Raw genomic sequence first — 24,229 nt, forward strand, 5'->3', positions numbered from 1 at the left:
GATAAGCTGACAAAGAACTGTAAATGATAGTAAGATCCTTTCCATCTATAATGAAAAAACTGAGGTTTAAGGACGATGGAATTTGCCGAGGGTCACAAAACTCCTATAATGTAGTTCTACCAACAACGCTATACTGAACAAAGTGGAATTCGTCTTTGAGGAGAAGAATATTTAATAGAATTAGCTCCTCTAGATTCATCTAGAACATTTTGTTTCCCCAAAATATGGCCCACACATTGCCTGGAGTACTGCTGAAATGCAGATTCCTAAGCCCCACCAGAAAATTAGAATCTCGCAGAGGGCATGGAGGGGTGGGTAGACAAGAAATTTGAATTTTTACTATACAGGATAAAATAAGCCTAATCATAGAATTACTTATTTTTTTCAGATAAGGACTTACAGACTACAACATTTTTTTTAAAAACTTATTTGCAAAAAATATAAATATAAATACTCCTGGAAGATTTTAAATTGTATTTAATTTTGCTTTTCAACACAAAAGGCACAATAATCTAATTTTCCATTTAATTTTTGCCAACATCTAACTGGGCAGACACAGCCTTAGAAGTAGAATAAATCCAGATCTGAATCAAGCACAGATCCAGCCAACCCAGCTTTGCCATTCAGGTGACATAACAACCCATTGCAAAATGAAGTTCAATCCCCAGGCTTGTGTTTCTGTTTTTGAATGAGGTAGTTATATGCCTCATATGACTATTTTAAACTTAGCCCCATGTAACCTGATGGATATGCTAGACAAGACATAGTGTGGTCTTTCTACTGTGTATCTCCTTGCTTTGATGAAAAGTACATTGCCAGGTTGAAAAACTGGAACAAATCAGACTGAGGTTAAAGAGAGAAAAAGAAAGACCTTTTCATGTACTATTAAAAAAAAAAAAGAAAGAAAGAAAGAAAAAAGAAAAACAGAAATTGACCCACTATTTCCATCTCCAACACTATGATATGTAATGAATGTAATATGTATATATTGATGATGGAATATGTTTTCCTTGGTGAATGGCTAATATTTCTCAGGTGAGTGGAAACAGACTATTACTGCACTCGGGTTGCCTGTGCACCCTGTGGATAGGGTGGGCCCCGGTAATACTGCTTTATAATTATGATAAGTAAGTGATTTCAAATAATAATGTGCATTCTATCAAGTAAAAGCATCGATTAATAAGTGCTCTGATGCTTCTCTGGGGATAAAAGCCTTTTATTTAGAAAAAAAAAAAAACCCTCTTATTAGAAGAAAATATATAAAAAGAAAAAGGAAGCATTAGCTTACAGTCTTGGCCTGAAGGGTGGAAAGTATGCTTTGAAAACCTGTTGTGACCACATGCAGTATTCCTGAAAGACTTCACTTTAGGTGGCCACACGTTTAAAGAAGCAATTGCAAAGAGTTACTTTTGAAGACTTAAATACTAGAGCCTTAATGTTAAACAAAAGTATTACATTTTTTTAAAGGAAAGGGAAAAATATTCCCTTGTAGTGTGATTCTGTATTTATAAAGCAATTATAAATTTTTATTAGAAACATTTTATTCAAACTTCAACTTTCCTGTTGATATTTGCTTTTAAAATGGAACAACAGAGTTAACCTTTGATTTATATGGGTTTGGCTCACAGAATAACCAAATCTTGTAAGGTCTCATTTCCTATGGTACCAAATTTGAACTTTTACCACCAAAGGGCACAGGTTTTTCAATTGGAATTACATGCTTTGTCCAAGTTTATCCTGAAAATAGTTGGCCCACCTCTGCTTTACTTAAAAATTATCCTGGCCTTATATTCCAAATTCCAATAATTTTTTTGAGATGGAGGCAGCAGAGCACAGTTGCTTAGACCACAGTCTTGGGATAAAAAAATCTTGAGTTTTAAACATGATTTGCCTTTTGCTAGTACAGCACTTTATCCACTCTTTCATCAAATGTTTATCAAGGTCCTAGTATGTGCCAAAAACTGTGTTTTGTATTAAGAACACAGGTAGACAAGCTTTTATGGATCTTATAATTATGACACAGTAAATGGTACGATATAATAAGGGGGATTCTACGAGACACAGGGTGATGTGAGAGCATTTGGAAAAAAAAAAGTGGTCCAGCTATAAAGGGATAGGGAAGGTTTCCCAGAAGTGGCACTTGTGATGAGACACAAATGAAAAATAGGGGTTAGTGAAGGAAGATCTTTAAAGAGAAAGTACTCCAGGCAGAGAGAATGCAAACGACAAGGCTAAGAGGCAAGAAAGGACTTGGGTTGGAAATCGAAAAGAAAACTCAGTATACCCAGCCAAAGGGTATATATTTGGAGGATAGAAGGAGTCAGATATGAAGAGGAAATATCATGAGAGAGAAACCATCAAAATTATGATAAAGAGTTTTTAATTTACCCCAAGAGTGCTCAGGAGCCACAGTCATATTTTAGAAACCTTACTGTGGTTGCAGTAAGTAGAATGGAGTGGAGGGGAATGCTATGAGAAGACTTGTTGACAGGGCATTGCAGAAGTCCAAGCGAAAATCAAAGGTGGCAGAGACAGAATCACCACACATTGGTGATAGGTAGAGGTGATGCGTGAGAGACAGCAAGTAAGTCAAGGATGAGACTTGCTTTCCAAACAGATGGATGGTATCATCATTCATTGCTAGAGAGAACACTGAGCAAAAGCATAGAGTGAGCTAAAGAGTGTTCTTCTGGATATATTGAGATTAGGGGTACTTGTGGAGTAAGTAGAGGCATTTAGTGCACAGTAGTGGAATCACAGGGGTCTAGAAAAGTCAAATGGGGGATGGGGGCTTGAGGTGTATGTTTGGGAGTTACCAATATCAAGTAATTGAGGTCTTAGAAGTGAGTGAGTTCTCCCAAGGAGAATGCCTACAACGAGGAAGAAAAGGGCCCAGAAAGAACTTTGGAAGTGCCAACTAACTCTTTTAAGTTTCAGATTTCGTAAATGCCTGGCTATTGAGAGGATTAAGAGAGAGGCTATATAGAAAACACTTAACACAGTACCTAGCACATAGTAAGAGTTCAACAATGGTAGATATAGATTTACTAGTTCACTCTTGCTAAGTGAAGATCATTTATGTGTTTTTAATTTCCATTTTCTACTCTTCCTTGAAAAATATTTATTGAGTACACATAGAAAATGGGTATTTGAGGTGCGTTTAATGACGGAAATTTTATTTTTATTTTTTTAAGTAATCAGGTTTGTAAATCTTAAAATTAGTGCCTCTTTTTTTTTAAAAAAAGAGACTATTTAAACACTAATTTAATGTCTCCTTCAAGCTGCATCCACAAACATGACAACAACTAGAGCTCTGATGTGAGTATTGCCCCTCCCCCCAACAATTTTAAGCCTATTTTTGTGAGCATTTAAAATGATTATGCTCTCAAAACACTGTTTTTTTCACTTACGTATTACTTTAGCATTTTTGAGCACTTTAAATATTGTAGTTTATCAAAATGAAAACATCAAAACATTATCATGTTCAATAATAATAATGGAATCCTTAGAACAAAATGAACTCATAGAAATTACTGAATTTAATTACTCTTATTCTGACATTTTCGTGTCATATATTTGTTTTAAAACAACTTACTAACAATATATAAATGAAAATAAAATACCTCTTCTGATTTTAGCTCCAACATTAAACCTTAGATGTCATAATTCATATTTGATGTCATATATTAAATCTCATATATTAGATGTCATAATTAAAACAACAAAAAGCTGAAAAAACCTGAAATTCAATGACTTTTCTTCAACTCATTGGACAACTGAAGTCAGGGTAAACTGCTATCCTAAATCTGGAAAGACAGGTAAAAGCAGAGAATCACAGCTAAGATCTGCTTATTTGGAACAGAAGCTACTGTAGCCATAAACTGAGAGGGACCCTTTAATGGTGGTTTTGATGAATTGCTGGAGGCTGATTGTGGACGAGCAGGAGAGGAGAAACTGCCGGGGGTGCAGCTGTTGCTGAACCTCCATCCTTTGGTGGGTTTTATCTCCAGAAACTTCACCAGTTTCTCACAGTGAGGAGGTAAGAAAGATTCCTTTGTGGCTCTGGCAGGAGGAGGGGAAGAGTTATCAACAAATATACCCCAAATGTTCTCCATAAAAAAGGTCTACCTTCCAGGTCAAAGACTTTACCAGAGCCCTGTCCCACCTGAGAAGACAGGCATTTTTCTTACTGTCGTTTATACTAACCTTTCTTCCCCAACTTATAGCGTGGAGAGCTAAGAAACACCTGCAAAGGTGTCAGCCCAGGCACACAGGTCCACAAAGAAACTCAGATTTAATCATAAGTTTAGAGATCAAGTCTGCTTCCCCACTCCTTACCACCACAGAAGGACTCCTGTATGATAATGGTGAATGGTGAACGAAAGAGCCGCCAGACTTAGTCCTTTTGAGGGGGAGTACTTAGGGAAACTCAGTCAACAGAAAAACCAAAAAGACACAAAAGGAATTTGAAGCTTCTGGCGCTATCACCAGAGCAAACATTAAACACAACCCAACCTGGTGAGATTGACATAAATCCTCATACTAGAGGCTTATTTATCTCAGTTCCCATTACCTGATACATCATGCCTGGCTTTCACACACACAAAAAATTCACAAATCATGCTAAAATGCAAGGAAAAGCACAGTCTGAAGAGACAAAACAAGCATTAGAACCAGATTCAGATATGACACAAATCATAGAATAATGAAACAAGAAATTTAAAATAACTATGATTAATATGGCTCTACTGGAAAAAGTATACAATATGGAAGGAAAGATGGGTAATGTAAACAGACAGATAAAAATTCTAACAAAGAATGAAAAAATACTGGAAATATATAAAAACTGTTATAGAAATGAAGAATGCCTCTGTTGGGCTTATCAGTGGACTTGACACAACTGAAGAAAGAATCAAAAAATTTGAGGAAAGGTCAATAGAAATGTCAGTATTTCTCCTCCCCTGTGGCAATTTTAATCTAGTTTTTGTGAGTATTTAAAATTATTATCTTTTTAAAACACTGACTTTCTGAAACAGCAATGCATAGCAAAAAGAGAATGTAAAAAAATCCAAGAACTCTGGGAAATTTCAAAAAGTGTTACATGTAATTGGAATACCAGAAGAAGAAGGAGAGTACAGGGCAAAAGAAATATTTCAAGTATTAACGGCCATGACAAAACTCATGACAGAAACCAAACCACTGATCCAGGAAGCTCAGAGAGTACCAAAGAGGATAAATCTCCCCTCGCCCAAAACCAAACTCATACCTGAGTATATCAGATTCAAACTGCACGATACCAAAGACAAAGAGGAAATGTAGACAGAAGGAGAAGAAAACAAGCATCTCCACTATAGAGGGCTAAGGAGAAGAATTACAGTTACAGTGGACTTCTTGTCAGAAACAATGCAAGCAGTAAGAATATGTAGTGAAATATTTAAAGCATTAAAAGAAAACACAATCTAGAATTCTGCATCTGGTGAGATTACTCTTCAAAGGTAATGATGAAATAAAGACCTTCTCAGACAAATAAAACGGAACAAATTAATTGTCAGGAGAACTGCTCTGCAAGAAATGTTAAAAGAAGAAAGATCCAAAATCAACATCTGAGTTTCAACTTTAGGACACTAAAGAGAGAAGAAGAATTTAATTCAAAATAAGCAGGAGAAAATAAATAATAAAAATTAGGGCAGAAATCAATGAAATTAAAAACAGGAAAATAATAGAGAAAATAAATAGAACTAAAATATGATTGAAAAGATTGATAGAATTGATAAACCTCTAATCAACCTAAGCAAGAAAAATGAGAGAAAACACACATTATCAATATCAAAAATGAAGGAAGAGTTAATCATTGTTCCCACAAACATTTAAAATTAAAAATTAGGAGAAAATCTAAGTGACCGTGATTTGAATGATGAGCTTTTAGATATAACACCATAAAATAAAAATTAATAAATTGGACTTCATTGAAATGAAAAACTTTTGCTCTGTGAGGAGGGGAAACTGTTAAGACAATGAAAGACAAGCCACAGCCTGGGAGAAAATATTTGCAAAACACATATCTGAGTAAGGACTTGTATCCATATTATACAAAGAATTCTTAAACTCAACAGTAAGAAAACAAAAGCCAACTAAAAATCAGCAAAAGATCTAAACAGACTCTATACCAAAGAAGATATACAGATGACAAACAAGCATTTGAGAAGATGTTCCATATTGTCATTAGGGAATTGAAAAATTAAACAGTAATGAAATACAGAACCTGAAAAAACTGAAAATACCAATTTTTGGCTGGAAAGTGGAGCAATGGTAACATTCATTACTGGTAGAAAAGCAAAATAATACGGCCACTTTGGAAGACATTTTGGTACATTCTTATCTAGCAATCACATTCCCAGGTGTTTATCCAACATTTGAAAACTTTTTCCACTTAAAAACTTGCCTGTGAATGTATATCACAGCTTTATTCATAATCGCAAAAAATGGGAAAGAAATTATTTTTTTCATGTCTCTACTGAAGTAACCCAACTGAAGTAGAAGCATGGATAAAATAATTTGATACATCCACGCAATGGAATACTATACAGTGATAAAAAATTATGCTATAGTCATGGAAAAACTTGGATAAATCTTAAATCCATATTGCTAACTGAAAGAAGCTAGTCTGAAAATGTTACATACTATATGATTCCAATTTTATGATCTTTTGGAAAGGGCAAAAAGAGCAGTGGTTGTCAGGAGTTTGTGGAGGTTGGAGGGAGGGTTGAACAGGACAAGCACAGAGGACTTTTGAAGGTGGGTAAACGATTTTGTATGACATGCTATGATAGATATATAACATGCATTTGCCAAAACCTATAGAACTTTACTGTGCAAAGAATGAACTTTAATGCATGCAAAATCTTAAAAAATAATTTAAGAGTTCAGGGAATCCCAGAATAGAATGCAGAATGTAACAAAACAATTTAACTCTATTAGGAATGTACAAAACAATCTCACTGGAGGGATTGAGGGAAAATGGTGCTAACCTAAGTAACTATGGAAAATAGTGAAGTCTATAAGCTAAAGGCAAAAGAAAATGTATATAGGACTGTGCTGTAGTTGATGAAGTTGTTTTCCATAGGGTATGAGTTAGACATTCTGATACTAGTACACATGTAGACTGGGATTAAACAATTATGTAAATAGGTGGCTGAGGCTAGGAGCCAGTTTTCTCACTATTGGAGTAAGAGGATATAGACAAGCAAAGAGAGAAATCTAGAATGATCCATGTGGTAATGGATTCGAGTCTGAGACATTAATATAAACTCATGTTTAGCTCAGTATAGGTACTCATAGGTATATACAGAAATATTTATGGATATGTGCATATACATGGGTTAGTATACACATATGTATTTCCTTGCTTCTTAGCTGAGAGGGCTTAGAAGCAATGAAGACACATCAGTAATAATGAGCACAATTATCCAGACCTTGGTTTCTAATAACATTTTCTGATAAAAAAGACCTGAGTTCCTCAGAGAAATAATTTTTTCCAGACTGGAGTAGAGATTATCAAAGATGAGCCTGAAGCATCTGTTAATACCAGAATGTAAAAACTCCCCCACCCATAATTATGAGGGTATGTCAAAGGAACACAGGAGTCAACTAAAGGAGCTCCCAATGGCCAGAGTGGGAAAATTTGAACAACAAAACAAATTGAGTAATATTGGATTATAATCCAAAGTATACAATAAATATCCATGTGTCCATAATGTTGTGAATAAATGTTAAATAAATAAATAAGAGAATAGACAAATCTCCCACGCAAAAGGATTCTAAATAATTAATGCAGATACTCAGACATCAAAGAGGTAGAGCATAACTCCCCTCTCCTTGGGTGTGGGCTAGGTATAGTGACTTTCCTCCAGAGAAAAGTATGAAAAGAGTTGAAAGAGTAAACTTTCCAGTGGAGAAAGCTGACAAACGCTACCTCAGCCAGGTGATCAATGTCATCATCAGCATCCTAAATCATACTGATCATATATATTCTTGATATGATATAATGGCATTTTACCTTTGTGGTCTTTCTCTCTCAAACACATATTTCCAGTCTAATTAAGAGAAAAACATCAGACAAATCCCAAGTGAAGTACGTGCTACAAAATAGCAGACCTAGTACTCCCTGAAACTTGTCAAGATTATCAAATCAAAGAAAGTCTGAGAAACTGTTTCAACCAAGAGGAGCTTAAGGAGACATAATGACTGAATGCAGTTTCAGTATCTTTAATGTGATCCTGGAACAGAAAAAGAATATTAGACAAAAACTAAGAAAAATCTGAATAAAGTGTGGATTTTAGTTGACAAATAATTTATCAACATGGATTTATCAATTACAACAAATGTACCACACTAATTAATTATAGAGTGGTTAATAACAAGGGAAACTTGGTTTCAGGTTATATGGGAACTCTGTACACGAGCTTCACAATTTTTCTGTAAATCTAAAACTTTTAAAATAAAAACTGTTTTGAAAAATTAGTTTGGGATGCCAAGGCAGAAGAATCACTTGAGGCAAGGAGTTTAAGACCAGCCTGGGCAACACAGTGAGACCCTGTCTCTACAAAAAAAAAATTTAAATTAGCTGGGTGTGCTGGTGTGCACCTATAGTGCTAGTTACTCACTAGGCTGACAGGGAGGATCACTTGAACCTAGGAATTCAAGGTTACAGTGAGCTCTGATTACATCACTTGCACTCCAGCCTGGGTGACAGAGTGAGACCTTGTCTCTAAAATAATAATAATAATGTAATATGATAATTATGTAGCATTAAAATACTTTAACATATTAAAATATATTAAAAGCTGACTATGTTATCAACATGGCAAAATTAGTTATACTTATTCATATTAGATCTTGAAAGATAACATATATTTAACTCAGTAATCGACTCAACAGATTCAGTTTCTTTATTCTAGACATTCTACCCTGGCTCCATGTATTTTACAGATTATTTGGAGAAATGACATTCATTTCATGTGTCAATGCTTATAAAAGTAAGTATATTTTCACCTGTTATCTTGTGAGGCACTTTTAGTCTAAATTTTATTGACTATAGTCATTACAATAATTTCTTGACGTAGTTTCATCTTTTTATTTGTCTTTTCAGGAGGGGAAGGAAACTGAAATATGACAAGGTTAAATGATTCAGATGAGGTCCCAGAAAGCATGTCTCCCAAGACACATTCCTGGAAGCAGGTCATTAAAGCTGTTCTCGGTTTAAAATCAACCGAATGCACAGATATCAGGTAGAAAAATGAATAATTCAGTCAAATGCTTGGTTCTTTACTGACTTGACATCAAATATTTAGATACTTTTTGGGGAAAGCCCATTTGTTACATCAAAATATTTTTGTCACTTGGAATTGTGCTGGGAAAATGGAAAAAAAAAAACTGTCTTCATTCTGAGGGAATGAATGTGTATTAGTTTTCGTGGCTAGAAAGAATGCTCCTAATTTAGTGAAAGAAATCCGTTTAATGTCATTTCCATGGAGAATTAACAATAACATTTTATTGTGAGCCTAGGAGAAAAGCAACAAAAAAAAATACCACTTCTGTTTACTCAGGCTTTCGTAGAATGACAGATGAAACATTTGTCCGAGGAATATTTAGTTTGTAGCGGATGTAGATTCAAAATTAGCAATGTGAAGAATACTCCATTTGTAGACAAATTTCACTGGTAAATGAAAACTAAATATTTTAACACAGGCATTAGAGGTAGAAAGAGGAGTACAATACATAATCAAATTGCTTGTATTTCCCCTCCTCTATACCTGCATTCTCACTGGATAATCACTGCTTTTTCAGCTAGTTTACCCTCAAAAAGAGGAACATCTGTTAATTTTGCCTGGTCAACATCTATTCTCTATTCTTTTTGTAGAAACACTGATTTTTGCTTGAGAGATCATCTGCTCTCTCTCCCACTCTATTTGAGGTGCAGCTTTATGCACCCACCCTCTCTGGGGGTGTGTGTATAATCTAAGCCTAGAAAACCACTTCATCCAATCCCTCAGTTATTGCTTCAAGGATGGGCATGTGACTAGTTGATAAATCAGAGAAAATCTTGAGATTTTTGCTAAAATTAATGTAAAGGAGAAATTCTCTCTTTATTCTGACCTGTTGAACTGGTGGGATGGGTTCTAGGTACTATCTCGCCACCCCTGGTAAGAAAGCCTACCTGAAAGGAAGACCAGCCAGACACAAACCAAAATTGAGATGTAGAGATAAGAAAGGAGATAGATAAAGAGAGTAATTTCTGAACACCTACATAAAGCTGTACTCAAAGCTTTACCATTTGGGGTTTTTTTCAATTATAGGAGCCAACTATTTCCCAATTTTACCTTAACTAATCTGAATTAGGTTTTTGTCACTTAAACTGAATTCGTCCTAATGGATAATCATCTTTCTTTTTTGCTGGCTATCTGAATTTTTACTCATCTTTGGAGATATATTTGAGGACAATGAGTCCATAAGCCTTCCTAGGCCATCCTATCCCAGAAACCTCTTCCTCCTCAGAACTCTAATGCATTAGGGTGTTTTCTCACTCATTTGGCTTAGTGATGCCTCTTGCATTGCAAACGTGTTGAAAATTATTGATGCTTCATGTGTTGTGGCTTATCTCTATAGCAGAGTTGTGCTGTTGACGTTGATGTCGAAAATTAATCAATTTTCACCAGGCGCAGTGGCTCACGCCTGTAATCCCAGCACTTTGGGAGGCCAAGACAGGTGGATCACGAGGGCAGGAGATCAAGACCATCCTGGCTAACAGGATGAAACCCCATCTGTACCAAAAATACAAAAAATTAGCCTGGCGTGCTGGCACGTGCCTGAAGTCCCAGCTACCTGGGAGGCTGAGGCAGGAGAATCTCTTGAAACCTGGAGGTGGAGGTTGTGGTGAGCCGAGATTGCACCACTGCACTCCAGCCTGGGCAACAGAGCAAAACTCTGTTTCAAAAAATGAAAAAAGGGAAAAACATTCAATTTTCTCTGGGTATATGACTCATCTATCAAGAAGATGCTAAGCTCCCAGAGGACAATGTTGTCCCCAACCACCATGTCCTTACCCCACCTCAAATCCCTAAGAGTTCAGAGTTTATTGCCTAAGTTTTCTCAAATCCATGTGCAAAAATCAAAGATGAGTTCCGCTGATTACACAAGTATATAATTTGTCCTAGTAACATAAAATCTTGTAAGGGCTCAGTTTTTTATAGTCTGCCTTCCTTAGTTCACAAGTGAAGAAATCATATCTTTAGGACCTGTAAGAAATTAGTGAAGGCAAAGGGGAACTGACATGTTTTGATTACTCACAATATTTTAAACAACATCCTTGGGACTTTACATATATTTACTTGGCTTTTTCTTCCCAGTAGCCCTGCAAATTCTTATTATTCCTATTTTCAAAAAATGAGGAAATGAACTCAGAGAGATTAATGAATTAGTCTAAGATCACATCCTAGTAAATGTATACTAAAGTATATGTATTCTTTTGTCTTTGTATTCCCAACATCTAGCACAGTCTCTGGCATTTAAAGGGCACTACAAAGTATTAAGCAAATAAAGGAATGAGTGAATGAACAAATAGCAGATTAAAGTTCCAACTCTCCATCATACCATGCCACCTTAAAACAGGAACATAGCCAAAATAATTTCAAATATTTTTGTCATTTTTTAAAATTACACTGAATCATTTAGGATTCTCCATGTGGAAATATTGGTATTTCTGGATTTCAACAGCACAATTCTGCTACAGAGATGAGCCATAGCAAATGAAGCATCCTACTTAAGTGCTAAGACTTTTGAGTTAGAAGAAAATCTGGATACAAATCCTATTTACTCACTCCATGCCATTGGATGAGTTGCCTATGTCTCAGATTACTCATAAATAAAATTGGGACAATGACAGTATCTTCCTTGCAATATTGTTATAAGGATTAAATAAAATTATGCCTAACACAGCATACTAATATTTTAATAAGATTATTTACTGTTATTACTGTAATATTTTCTTGTAAAGTCTAAACCAATATTCTCATGGCCATAAAAAGTTGGTAACATACAGGCTATTACATTTTTTAGGTATTTTTAACAACTTAGGTATGATTTTGAATATTAAGAAAGACACAGAAATATCACTTATTACTAGATGAACAGATATTCACAGGAGAACTCTCATAACTAAAAGTGACCAATATTACAACAAAATCAAGCTTTTCACATGTAGGACACTTTCATAACCATAAAGAAGTTAATAGCCTCATCATCCATCTAGTTACTCAAGTCAGAAACTGGAAATCTGAAACACACACAATCTTGCATATGTACACGTCAGTAAATACCTTCATCTCTCTTACTTAACACTTCCAAATAATTACCAAGTCTGCTAATTATATATCCAAAAGTATCAAATGCGTTTTCTTATCTCTATCACCTTTGCCACTGATTTTCTGAAGTCTTCAATAGCTCTAATATGGAAATTTTTGCTGTATGCCAAGTGCCAGATTAAGGAGGCTTTAACGAGGGTTGAAGATTTGGAAATAACAAGAAGTGACTAGGTTTTGAAGATGTTTTGATAGTGAAGCCAACAGGGCCTGCTAATAGATTGGATGTGGAATTACTAGAGAAAGAGAAGAGTTATGGAAGCCTCTGAAACTTTTAGATGGAGCAAGGGTTGCTTGGTGGTTCCTGTCCTGAGATGGAGACACATCTAGAGGGGCAAATCAGGTGTCTGGGCACAAAGCACCAACTCCAAAACACACGAGAATTTCAACTAGGATTATTGGTTTGCAAACAATAAGAAAAGCTGAATGACCAGAGCAAAGGCAGAACAAACACTAGTGCAGCTCTGGGGTCATAGAAAGGTGGTCACGGACAGACCTCTGGGCACTGCCATGTGAAAAATTCAGCACCAGGATATTGTGATTCACAGTCTAGCCAAATGAGAACAAGAATTAGGATGAAAAGGCCGGGCGCAGTGGCTCACGCCTATAATCCGAGCACTTTGGGAGGCTGAGGTGGGTGGATCGTGAGGTTAGGAGTTTGAGACCAGCCTGACCAGCATGGTGAAACCCCGTCTCTACTAAAAATACAAAAAATTAGCCGGGCGTGGTGACACACACCTGTAGTCCCAGCTACTCGGGAGCCCGAGGCAGGAGAATTGCTTGAACCCGGCAGGTGGAGGTTGCAGTTAGCCAAGGTCGTGCCACTGCACTCCAGCCTGGGCGACAGAGTGAGACTCCATCTCTAAATAAATAAATAAATAAATAAATAAAATTTTTAAAAATAATTAGGATGAAAAAATGGAAATAGATTAACACTTATTAAGAACTTCCTAAGGGCCAGGCACCTTTCCAAGAATTTCTGTGTATGATCTATTTAATTTTCCAACAAGTCTGTGAGAGAGGCATTGCCTTTATTTCCATTTCACAGGTGGGGAAATTAAGTTACCCAAATTGCACAGTAAGTGGAATGGGGATTTGAGTCCAGGTAATCTGACTGCAAAATCATATATAAACTTAACTATTAAGCTACATATCTCTGGGATCTAGATGGAGCAGAGTAGACGTTTAAATTGCAGGAATAGAAAGGAAAGGAAGGTTGGGATGACTACCACAGATCCCCATTACAGAAAGCACTTAAGGTAGAAGCCACATTTTGGGATAAGTCTATGCTGTGTGCCCTCCAGGATCTGGTATTGGAGTAGGACCTGATTTTTGAGCCGCTGACAGCCCATGGGAACCATTCTGTGGGCCCAGGAAACTGAATCTAAATTTTCTGTTTGTTTCTTCTGTGGCAGCTTATAAACCCAGCTATGTAAAGATAAGAATTTTCCGTTTTCTGCTTTTAGCAGAAAAGTAACACATTTATGGGTGTGAAAGTGCTTTGCATTTTAGAAAAAAAAAAGTCATACTATGAAAATAGAAAATTTTTTTTCCTTTATTTTATTAAAAATATCATTGCAGTCAGAACTTGCACACCTGGGTTTCTCCCACATATTTTGCAGTGGTGGAGGAGCCATTTCTTTCAAGAAGGTCATTGTGAGGGCATTTTTTTTTTTTTTAAATGAATCACTTCTAATAGACTTTGCTTTAACTTTCGAGCTGGTAGATGTGTAGTTGAGGCGTCTGTGTGTACCTGAGAGTTAACATATGAGTACAGAGCTATGTGAGAACTCCACTAATTTATAAGCTACTTGATTCTCAGTTTCATCATTTTCCCAAAAATGTTTGCAAAAACTATGAGGAATTATGAAATACAAACCAGCCTTATGCCAATATTCCTCATTTCTAGGGCCCAGCCCTTAATCTTTCCATTTTATTTGGGGCTAGGAGCCCTGATTAGAAGATAAGAGGGTCTGGAGAGCCCAGAGCAGGGTGGTGATGCTTGACTGAGTGGCTCACATCAAAGGACAGCCTTATTCCCAAGTGCAAAAGACAGAATCACAGAGCTCTGCGGGACTCTGACATGTTGCTAGGTGATGACCCAGCCTTTATTGGAAATACTCAGACATACCGAACCTTTGTTCCAGCTTCTACTCAAGGTCATATTTTTACATGTTAACAGAATAAACCAAATCTTAGGTGACCAGTTTGGAAATCTTACCAATTCTTACAATTCTTATAATCAATTCCAAATGAATTGATCATAGTCCAACGACGTCTTTAAAGTATCTCTAAATACACAAATACGACATCAAATATTCTTAGGCTAGGATTTTCATTGCCAATATTATTTTCTGGAGGTGTATTAGTCGTTCATTCATAATTCAGACTACCAAGGAAGCATCAAATGCATTAAATCAATTAAACTACCACATATTGGAGCGCCAGAACATCATATTCAAGATGTATACAGATTCAGGCTCTAACTATATTTTTATATTTGTAGTCTGAAATACATACATAGGTGCATATACAACAAAGTGAAAAAAAAATCACCAAATATGAAGTGAGATGGACCTGGGTTCACTCATCTGGTGCTACTGTTAACATACAATGTAACCTGGAGGAAGTTATCTAACATCTCTGAGCTTCATTTGCTTCACTTAAAAAATAGGGAACATAATAAAAATAGCAAAAAATACTGAGCAATTATCACTATGTGTGAGATCAGGATAAGTGTTTCAGAGGCATAATCTCATTTAATTCTCAAAGCAATTTTATGAGAAATAATATTATCCTTCCTTTGCAGATGCGGAAACTGAGGCACAGGGAAGTTGAGCAACTTGCTCAAGGTCATAAAGCTAGAAGGAGGCGCAGCCAAGCATGGGCTTGTTTGACCTCAAAGCCTACATTCTCGCCACTGCTCTAAACTGCTTATTCTGTTGGCTTGTCATAATGATTGAAGACAATGTACATAAATCACAGAGGGTAAGACTCAGCTCGTAATATGTCCTCCATACATTTTAGCGAACACTATTAATAAACAACAGATAAATCAGTGCTTGGTTTGATTAAATTATATATGATTGTATTTCTTCAGTGAAATTGTTGGTTATGCATTTCTTACAAATAATTCACAAATAGTTATGAACGTCTGTGTTGCAGCAGGCATTTTGCTCACCACGGTGGACCTGGAGGTATGTGAAACAGGCACTATCTCTGCCCTCAAATTTAACATGTGCAGGTTGCTGGATTGGACTAAAGGCCTGAGGAGAACTATAACAATCTCCTAGAGGGAACAGTGATTAAACATGGATCAATTGTGCCACCCATATAGCCTTCTGACTTACTGATCACGAATGATAGCAGATCTTAGCAAGTATAAATCAACAAGAGGAATTCAATGGTGCTATTCACTACTATGAAGCTTTTCATTTTGCCTCTTACTAAGATTTCAAAGATATTCTTGCCCCCACACACAAAAACAAATACTGTGCAATCTCACTTATATGTGGAATCTGAAAAAGTTGAACTCGTAGAAGCAGAGAGTACAATAGTGGGTGCCATGGGCTGGGGGTGGAGGAAATGGGAGATGATCGTCAAGGGTACAAACTTTCAGTTATCAGATGAACAAGTTCTGGGGCTCTAATGTACACGATGGGTGGTGATGAATGTTTTCATTAATTTGATTATTGTAAGCATTATGCAATGTATACATTTATCTAATCATCATATTATATACCTTGAATATATTTGACCTTTATTTCTCAATATTTTAAAATAAAATATATTTAAATTTGAAAAATATTTTTTCAAATTGTATACATACCCATGTATCATTTCCATTTTCATTCAATCCGTAAATAAGCTTTCTCAGAAGTTTTACATTTCTAAAAACTTGAATTTGGGGCTCTTTGGCTCAAAGCACTAGCGTCTCTCCTAAGCAATCCTATTCTGAGGCCTATCTTTATGTTTAGGATCCTAGCCTATGATTTTATAAAAACAACCGACCAAAAAATTCCCTCCAAGATGCCATTATTATAGCTAATTGCTAATGTGTATCCCTCCCGCCCCGCCCAATTTATCCAGCAGCTTCTCTTTTTTGTCAGATGTCAGATAGATCCCAAATGCTAAATCTGTCCTCTGGGCAGGCGAACAATTATACTGCCTACTGCCTCTTCTTCCTTTCGTTATTCTGTCATCAATTATGCTGTCCACAAGGGATTCTATCACATGAGGGTCTGTTAGCAAGAGCTCAAATACATGTAGCAGCTGTCTATTTGCAAATACAGAATGCCATGAACACATGGTACAGAAGGATGCTTACTTTTATATGCTTGTATCTTCTCATTTACATTAGATTATCCATTATCCTTTTTCCTTTCAAATGCTCCATATATAGTAAATAGCTTTATTTTTCTTTTCTACTAAACTCCACTGCAATAGAAATAACTAAAATGTTAAAAAGTATCTCAGATAGCCAAATCATCACAGCACAAAAAACAGCTCAAGCTTTCAGTAGCAGTAGAGATAATATTAATCATAATAGCAGCAGAATGAGCAAGTGTTTAGTTGTTACTACATTCCAGGCACTTCCCTGGCAACTTTACGTATAGTTCCTCATTTATTATTCATAATTACCACATGACATGGTAGATGTCATTATCTATGCTCTTTATAATGTTCCTAGGTAGCATACTTGTGGTTTAAACCCAAATCTGCCTGACTCTGCCTCCCTCCAACTTTACACTGAGAATGAGGGAGAAGAGAAAGGTGGGATGAAAGGCAGGGGGAAAAGTGGACAGAGAGAAGAGAGAGAAATAATGGAGCAGAACATCTTCAATTCTTTTTTATTTTAATTTTTATCATACATTTACAAATTACAGTTGTATTTATTTATGGGATACAAAGTGATGTTATGATTTTTGAATACAATGTGGAAAGATTAGGCTAATTAATGTCTCTGTCACCTCAAATATTTGCGATTTCTTGGTGATGAGAACATTAGAAGAAATTTACTCTCAGTGATACTAAAATGTACAGAAGTCAATGATTAGCTACATTCACTATGCTATGCAACTGATCTCAAAAAAAAAAAAAAAAACTTATTCCTCCTGAGACTTTGTACCCTTCAACTATTACCTCCCTACTCCTTTCACTCCCCAGCCTCTGTAGCCACCATTCTACCCCCTGCCTCTATTAGTTCAATTGTTTCAGGCTCCACATATAAGTGAGAACATGTGGTATTTGTCTTTCTGTGTTTGGCTAATTTCACTTAGCATAATGGTCTTCAATTCCATTCATGTTGTCACAAATGACAGAATTTCTTCTTTCTTTATATATACTGTATTTTCTTCGTAATCCACTAAACAAACGTCTATTGAGCACCTAGTACTGGCTGCGCATACCATCTACTTGTAACACAAGTTCCTTGCCTTAGAGAGGCATGTTTGGCTTAGAGAAGTACAATCTCCAGCCAACAAGCAGTCTCCACCTTAAGGACAATAATCAATATGTGCCAAAGTGCTGAGAGCACAGGGAGAGAGTGGGGCTCTGTCGAGGGAACTGGGGGAGGTTTCCCAAATAAGGTGCCTTTGAGCAGGAACGTAAGCAAAGCGTGAGTGTTCTCAAGCTGACTGAGGGTGGAAAGTTATAGGAGGCGGAGGTCACAGCAGGGTGACATAGCAGGGTGTCAGATGGAGGGTGCCCAGGGGGACTGAGTGCTTCAGCAGCTGCAGAGGAGGATACATGTGGAAGATTTTGAGAGGTAAGAGCAGAAAGGCAGGTAGTCTGACAGCACATTGGGATGGACATTAGGAGAGGTGGTAAGGAGGGCAGAGGAGGGGGCAGGTGAGGAAATATGAAACATGGGTCTGCCAGTGCAAGTGACTTCATGCAGCATGGTATTTGAGGTTATCATAAGTCGTTGAATTGCGCACAATGTTTTGTTCAGTGCTTTTTGTTCTGACTGTAGATTATGCTAATTTTGATGGAAAGAAGAGAAATACATATAATGGTAAGGGTGGACCTAAATCAGAGCTTTGGGGTCTAGGAAATGGAAGTATAGCAGGCCGGGCACGGTGGCTCATGCCTGTAATCCCAGCACTTTGTGAGACCCAGGCAGGCGGATCACCACGTAAGGAGATCGAGACGATCCTGGCTAACACGGTGAAACCCCATCTCTACTAACAATCCAAAAACTAAGCCGGGCATGGTGGCGGGCGCCTGTAGTCCCAGTTACTCGGGAGGCTGAAGCAGGAGAATGGCGTGAACCCGGGAGGGGGAGCTTGCAGTGACCCGAGATCATCGTGCCAGTGCACTCCAGCCTGGGCTACAGAGCAAGACTCTGTCTTAAAAACAAAAATCAAACAAACAGAAAAAGAAAGTATAGCCTGAGAAAGCTAGGAGCTTGGGTGGAGAGGGAGCAAAAGCATTTCTGAACTGGAGACAGATACTGAAATGCAAGGCAGGTGGCATAGAGACAGGTGAGCTATTCAATTGTACACCAGGCATCCCTGGGGCTGGGTATCAGGCAAAAGATCAAAGGATGAGATGAGAAGACAAAATGATGCCATCATTATTTCTGTCTTTAAAAGTAATCAAATGGGCCAGGCGCAGTGGCCCACGCTTGTAATCCCAGCACTTTGGGAGGCTGAGGAGGGCCAATCACTTGAGGTTAGGAGTTTGAGACCAGCCTGGCCAACATGGTGAAACACTGTCCCTACTAAAAATACAAAAATTAGCCGGGCATGGTGGTTTGCGCCTGTGTTCCCAGCTACTCGGGAGGCTGAGGCAGAAGAATTGCTTGAACCCAGGAGACAGAGGTTACAGTAAGCCGAGATCCCACCACTGTACTCCAGCCTGGGTGACAGAGCGAGACTCTGTCTCAAAAAAAAAAAAAAAAAAAAAAAAAAAAAGAAAAGAAAAACCAAAAACTAAAACTAAAAACAAAATGATGAAATGCTTCAAGTGGGAACAAAAAGCACATTTGAACTGACAATATATCAATCACCACAACACAGTCTGAGAAAATATTTTGATGGCCAACCACAACAAAATATTATTGGGACTTGGGATGCTATTACATTGTTCCTTGGATTAATAATCTTCTTTTGTGTAGAAAGGTGTGTCTTGTCAGTCAAACTTTTCTTGATCTGCCTGCTTAAGGGTAAAATAGACCACAACATATGTCTTTAAACTGTCAGATCTGGACTCTTCCTGTAATCTCTCCCCATAGATAAGAAGTGGGATTTCAAAAAAGGGAAAGAACCCTTTGTATCCTAAATTTGTCAGGAAATTCTTATCAAGAATATACCTCTACCATAGTACTTATAATATAGCAGCAAAAAAAAAAAAAAAAAAAAAAAAATGCAAGTTTTTATTTGTTGTTCTCTGGGACAAAGTTTCCAGTGGAATAATAGAGTCAAAAGATACTGCTTATGACAACTTATAATTAGACATTGTGTAGTCATCATTAAATCAACAGAGCAAGTTTTTACTTCAAGGTTGCCATCTCCTACTTCTCTGTTGCTATAGATTATCATTTCCAGTACATACTCTTCAAATGGGAAAGCAGTGGCCAGGAACAATAGGATAGAGATAAAGCTGGCAATGCAGGTTTCCAGGCAGCCCTCCTGGAGTGCAGTAAAATCCCCAAGGCCACGATAAAGTTCAGTGTGAAGAGTCCAAACGGGTGTCATACAGACCTGGGGTCCAGTCTCAGTTTTTTATCTTAATAATTCTAGGACATAATATGCACAAAGCACTTGGCCCAATGCATGGCACACAGTAGACACTCAATGAATAGAAGCTGTTATTGCCGCAAAATTATTTTTTGAAGCATGAAAAGGAAAAGCCAGAGTCCAAGTATGGGAGAGCTCATCACTTCAAAGGCATAAGCATTCCTTTCAAATGTAAATCCTTCTGCCAACTTCTTATGAATATTTAGGGTCTAAAACTTATCTAAAACGATCACTAGTACAATAAGGTAGTATTTTACATGTCATTTTCCAGGACTGCTCCCTTTTTCCTTATTATTATTTATATGATAATATAAAATGTAAAAGATTAATAAATAGAAACTATAGATTTTTGGTCTTACCATTTTTGTCTGCTCTCCTCAGTATCTGCAAAGGGAAAAGGAAAAATTTTATCACCATTTTAAATAAATATTGCAGTGAACATCACACTTATACATAATTTATTCATAATTAAATAAAATACATTCTAATTTTAAGTAAAGGTTTCCCAATTGAGATCTTTCTTTATAATATCTAAAACCTGAAAAAGACCCAAATGTCCATGGATAGACAAACCATGAATGGACAAATCAACTGTGGTATAGCCATACAAGAGAATACTACTGAACAACAAAAATGAATGAGCTATTGATACACACAACAACTTGGATAGAACCAAAAAATAATTAGGCTGAGTAGAAAACCTAGATGCAAAACAATACCAACTTATAATCCAATTTATATAAAATTCTTAAAAACACAAACTAATCTGTAGGGACAGAAAGCAGATTAAGGTTCCTAGGAACGGGCAGGGCAGAGAATGGTGGATTACAAGAGGATGTGAGAAAACTTTTGCAGGTGATAGAGATAGTTATTATCTTGAATGTGGTAATGGTTTCTTATGTTAAAACTCATCAAGTTTACACTTTACATATGTGCATATTAATGTAAGTCACTCATACCTCAATAAAACTGGGACTCAACAAAACATAAAAGAAAAATAATACATCATGGGTAAAGAGTAACCCACATGTCTATGCTATATCTACTTTATTTATACTTTATTAATCATATTATCTTGGATGTATTTTAAATTGTCTTGATGTATAAGAACTATTTGGCCATCCGGTACCTATTACTCTTTAGTAATGATTTCTAATGTTCTTCTGGAAAGCCAACCTTTCCTACATGCCTGGCCTAGGTGCTCCAGTGCTGGGAAGGGCACTTATGTCTGACAAACATGGTGTCATATTCCTCTGGTCATGGGACTGCTCAGGCATGAGCATATTAGGGCCAGTGAATGACAGGCCATGGTTTTGCTTGAGTGTTTAGGAGAGAGACATATTCTACCTCCTGCTGACTTTGCACCTGGGAACATATAGGCAACGCACTGCTGTCATTCATTTTGTTATTGGATATATTGTAGGTTGAATTGTGTCCTCCAAAGCCAAATGTTGAAATCCTAATGCTAAGTATCCATTAATGTAATAGGGTTTGGGAGGAAAAGCCCTTGATAAAATCCAACATTCCTTCATGATAAAAACTTTGAACAAACTAGGCATGGAAGGAACATACCTTAAAATAATAAGAGCCATCTATGCCAAACCCACAGCCAACATCATACTGAACAGGCAAAAGCTGGAAGCATCCCCTTGAACGCTAGAACTAGAACTGGAACTGGAACAAGACAAGGACGCCCACTCTCACCACTCCTATTCAACATAGTACTGGAAGTCCTTGCCAGAGCAATCAGGCAAGAGAAAGAAATAAAAGGCATCCAAATAGTAAAATAAGAAACCAAATGATCTCTCTTCACTGATGGTAGAATCCTATACCTAGAAAACTCAAAGACTCCACCAAAAGTCTCCTGGGACTGATAAATGACTTCAATAGAGTTTCAGAGTACAAAATAGAGGTACAAAAATCAGTAGCATTTCTATGCAGCAATAACATTCAAGCTGAGAGCCAAATCCAGAATGCAATCCCACTTATAATAGCTACACAAAAAATAAAATACCTAGGAATATATTTAACCAAAGAAGTGAAAGACTTGCACAAGGAGAACTACAAAACACTGCTGAAAGAAATCATAGATGATAGAAACAAATGGAAAAACATTCCATGCTCATGAATTGGAAGAATCAATATTGTTAAAATGGCCATACTACCCAAAGCAATGTACACATTCAATATTATTCCTATCAAACTACCAATGTCATTTTTTACAGAATTAGAAAAAACTGTTCTAAAATTCACATGGAATGAAAACAGAGCCTGAATAGCCAAAACAATTCTAAACAAAAAGAACAAACCTGGAGGCATCACATTACCTGACTTCAAATTATACAATAAGGCGGCAGTAGACAAATCAGCATGGTACCGGTACAAAAAACAGATACAACAATGAAACAGAATAGAGAACCCAGCAATAAAGCTGTATACTTACAGTCATCTGATCTTCAACAAAATCAACAAAAATAAATAATGGGGAAAGGATTCTCTATTCAATAAATGGTGCTGGGATAGCTAGTAGGTCATATGCAAAAGAATGAAACTGAAGCACTATGTAATACTATAGACAAAAATTAACTCAAGATGGATTAAAAATTTAGATATAAGACCTCACAATATAAAAATCCTGTAAGAAAACCTAGAAAATATCATTCTTTACATTGAGAAAAAAATTCGCCTTGAGAAAAAATTTACGACTAAGTTCTCAAAAGCAATTGCAACAAAAACAAAAATTGACAAGTGGGACCTAATCAAACTAAAGAGCTAGAGCACAGGAAAATAAACTATCAATAGAGTAAACAGAGAATCTAAAGAATGGGAGAAAATATTCACCAACTATGCATTCAACATAGTACTAATATACAGAATCTGTAAAAATCTTATTTCAGAAAACAAAAAAGAATCCCATTAAGAAGTGGGCGAAAGACATGAACAGACACTTCTCAAAAGAAGACACACAAGTGGCCAAAAAAAGTATGAAAAAACGCTCAACATCACTAATCATCAGAGAAATGCAAATCAAAACCACAATATGCTATCATCTCACACCAGTCAGAATGGCTATTATCAGAAAGTCAAAAAAACACAACCAGATGCTGGAGCTGCTGCAGAGAAAAGGGAATGCCTACACACAGTTGGTGGGGATGTAAATTAGTTTAGCCTGTGGAAAGCAGTTTGGAGATTTTGCAGAGAACTTAAAACAGAACTACCATTTGACTCTGCAATCCCATGACTGGGTATATATCCAAAAGTAAATAAATCATTGTCTCCAAAAGACACATGGCACTTGTATGTTCATTGCAGCATTATTCACAATAGCAAAAATGCTAAATCAACCTAAGTGCCCATCAGTGGTCAACTGGATAAAGAAAATGTGGTACATATACATCATGGAATACATAACAGCCATAAAAAAAGTACAAGATCATGTCCTTTGCAGCGACATGGATGCAACTGGAGGCCATTATCCTGAGTGAATTAATGCAGAAGCAGCAAACCAAACACTGCATAGTCTCACTTATAAGTGGAGCTAAACACTGGGTACACATGAACATAAAGATGGCAGCAACACACACTGGGGACAAGGGTTGAAAAACTAACTGTTGAGTATTATGCTCACTGCCTCGGTGATGGAATCATTCGTACCCCAAATCTCACCATCATGCAATATACCCATGTAACAAATCTGCAGATATTCCCCCTGAATCTAAAATAAAACTTTAAGTTATAAAAAGAAAAGAAATAGGGTTAAGATAAAATATAACTGGATTGGGTGGTCCCTAAGTCCAATGACTGGGGATCTTACAAGGAGAGAAATTCAGAGTTGCAGAGATAGAGGATAGAGACCATGTGATCAAAGAGGCAGGTATTGGCGTGGTGCAGCTGAAAGCCAAGGATGCCAAAGTACTGACAGGTGCCATCAGAAGCAAGAGAGGAAGCATGATACAGCTCCCCCTCTGGAGCCTTCCCAGGGAGCATTATCCTGCTAGCAGCTTGATTTCGCCCTTCTCACCTCCAGAACCGGGAGAGTACATTCTATTGTGGTAGTTTGTTACAACAGCC

The 24,229-nt window shown here is 36.8% G+C and overlaps 1 protein-coding gene across 1 annotated transcript in view; it reads right to left on the minus strand.

The window, feature by feature from the left end:
• The window catches only part of NECAB1 (N-terminal EF-hand calcium binding protein 1), a 174,036-nt gene that overhangs the window by 143,411 nt on the left and 6,396 nt on the right, over positions 1–24,229 (minus strand). Inside the window, exon 2 of the mRNA XM_050802621.1 lies at positions 20,518–20,542. Coding sequence (XP_050658578.1) covers positions 20,518–20,542 — 25 coding nt within the window. The remainder of the gene's footprint in view (positions 1–20,517; positions 20,543–24,229) is intronic.

Source organism: Macaca thibetana, chromosome 8 (assembly GCF_024542745.1).
Source record: "Macaca thibetana thibetana isolate TM-01 chromosome 8, ASM2454274v1, whole genome shotgun sequence".
Taxonomy (NCBI): Eukaryota; Metazoa; Chordata; class Mammalia; order Primates; family Cercopithecidae; genus Macaca; species Macaca thibetana.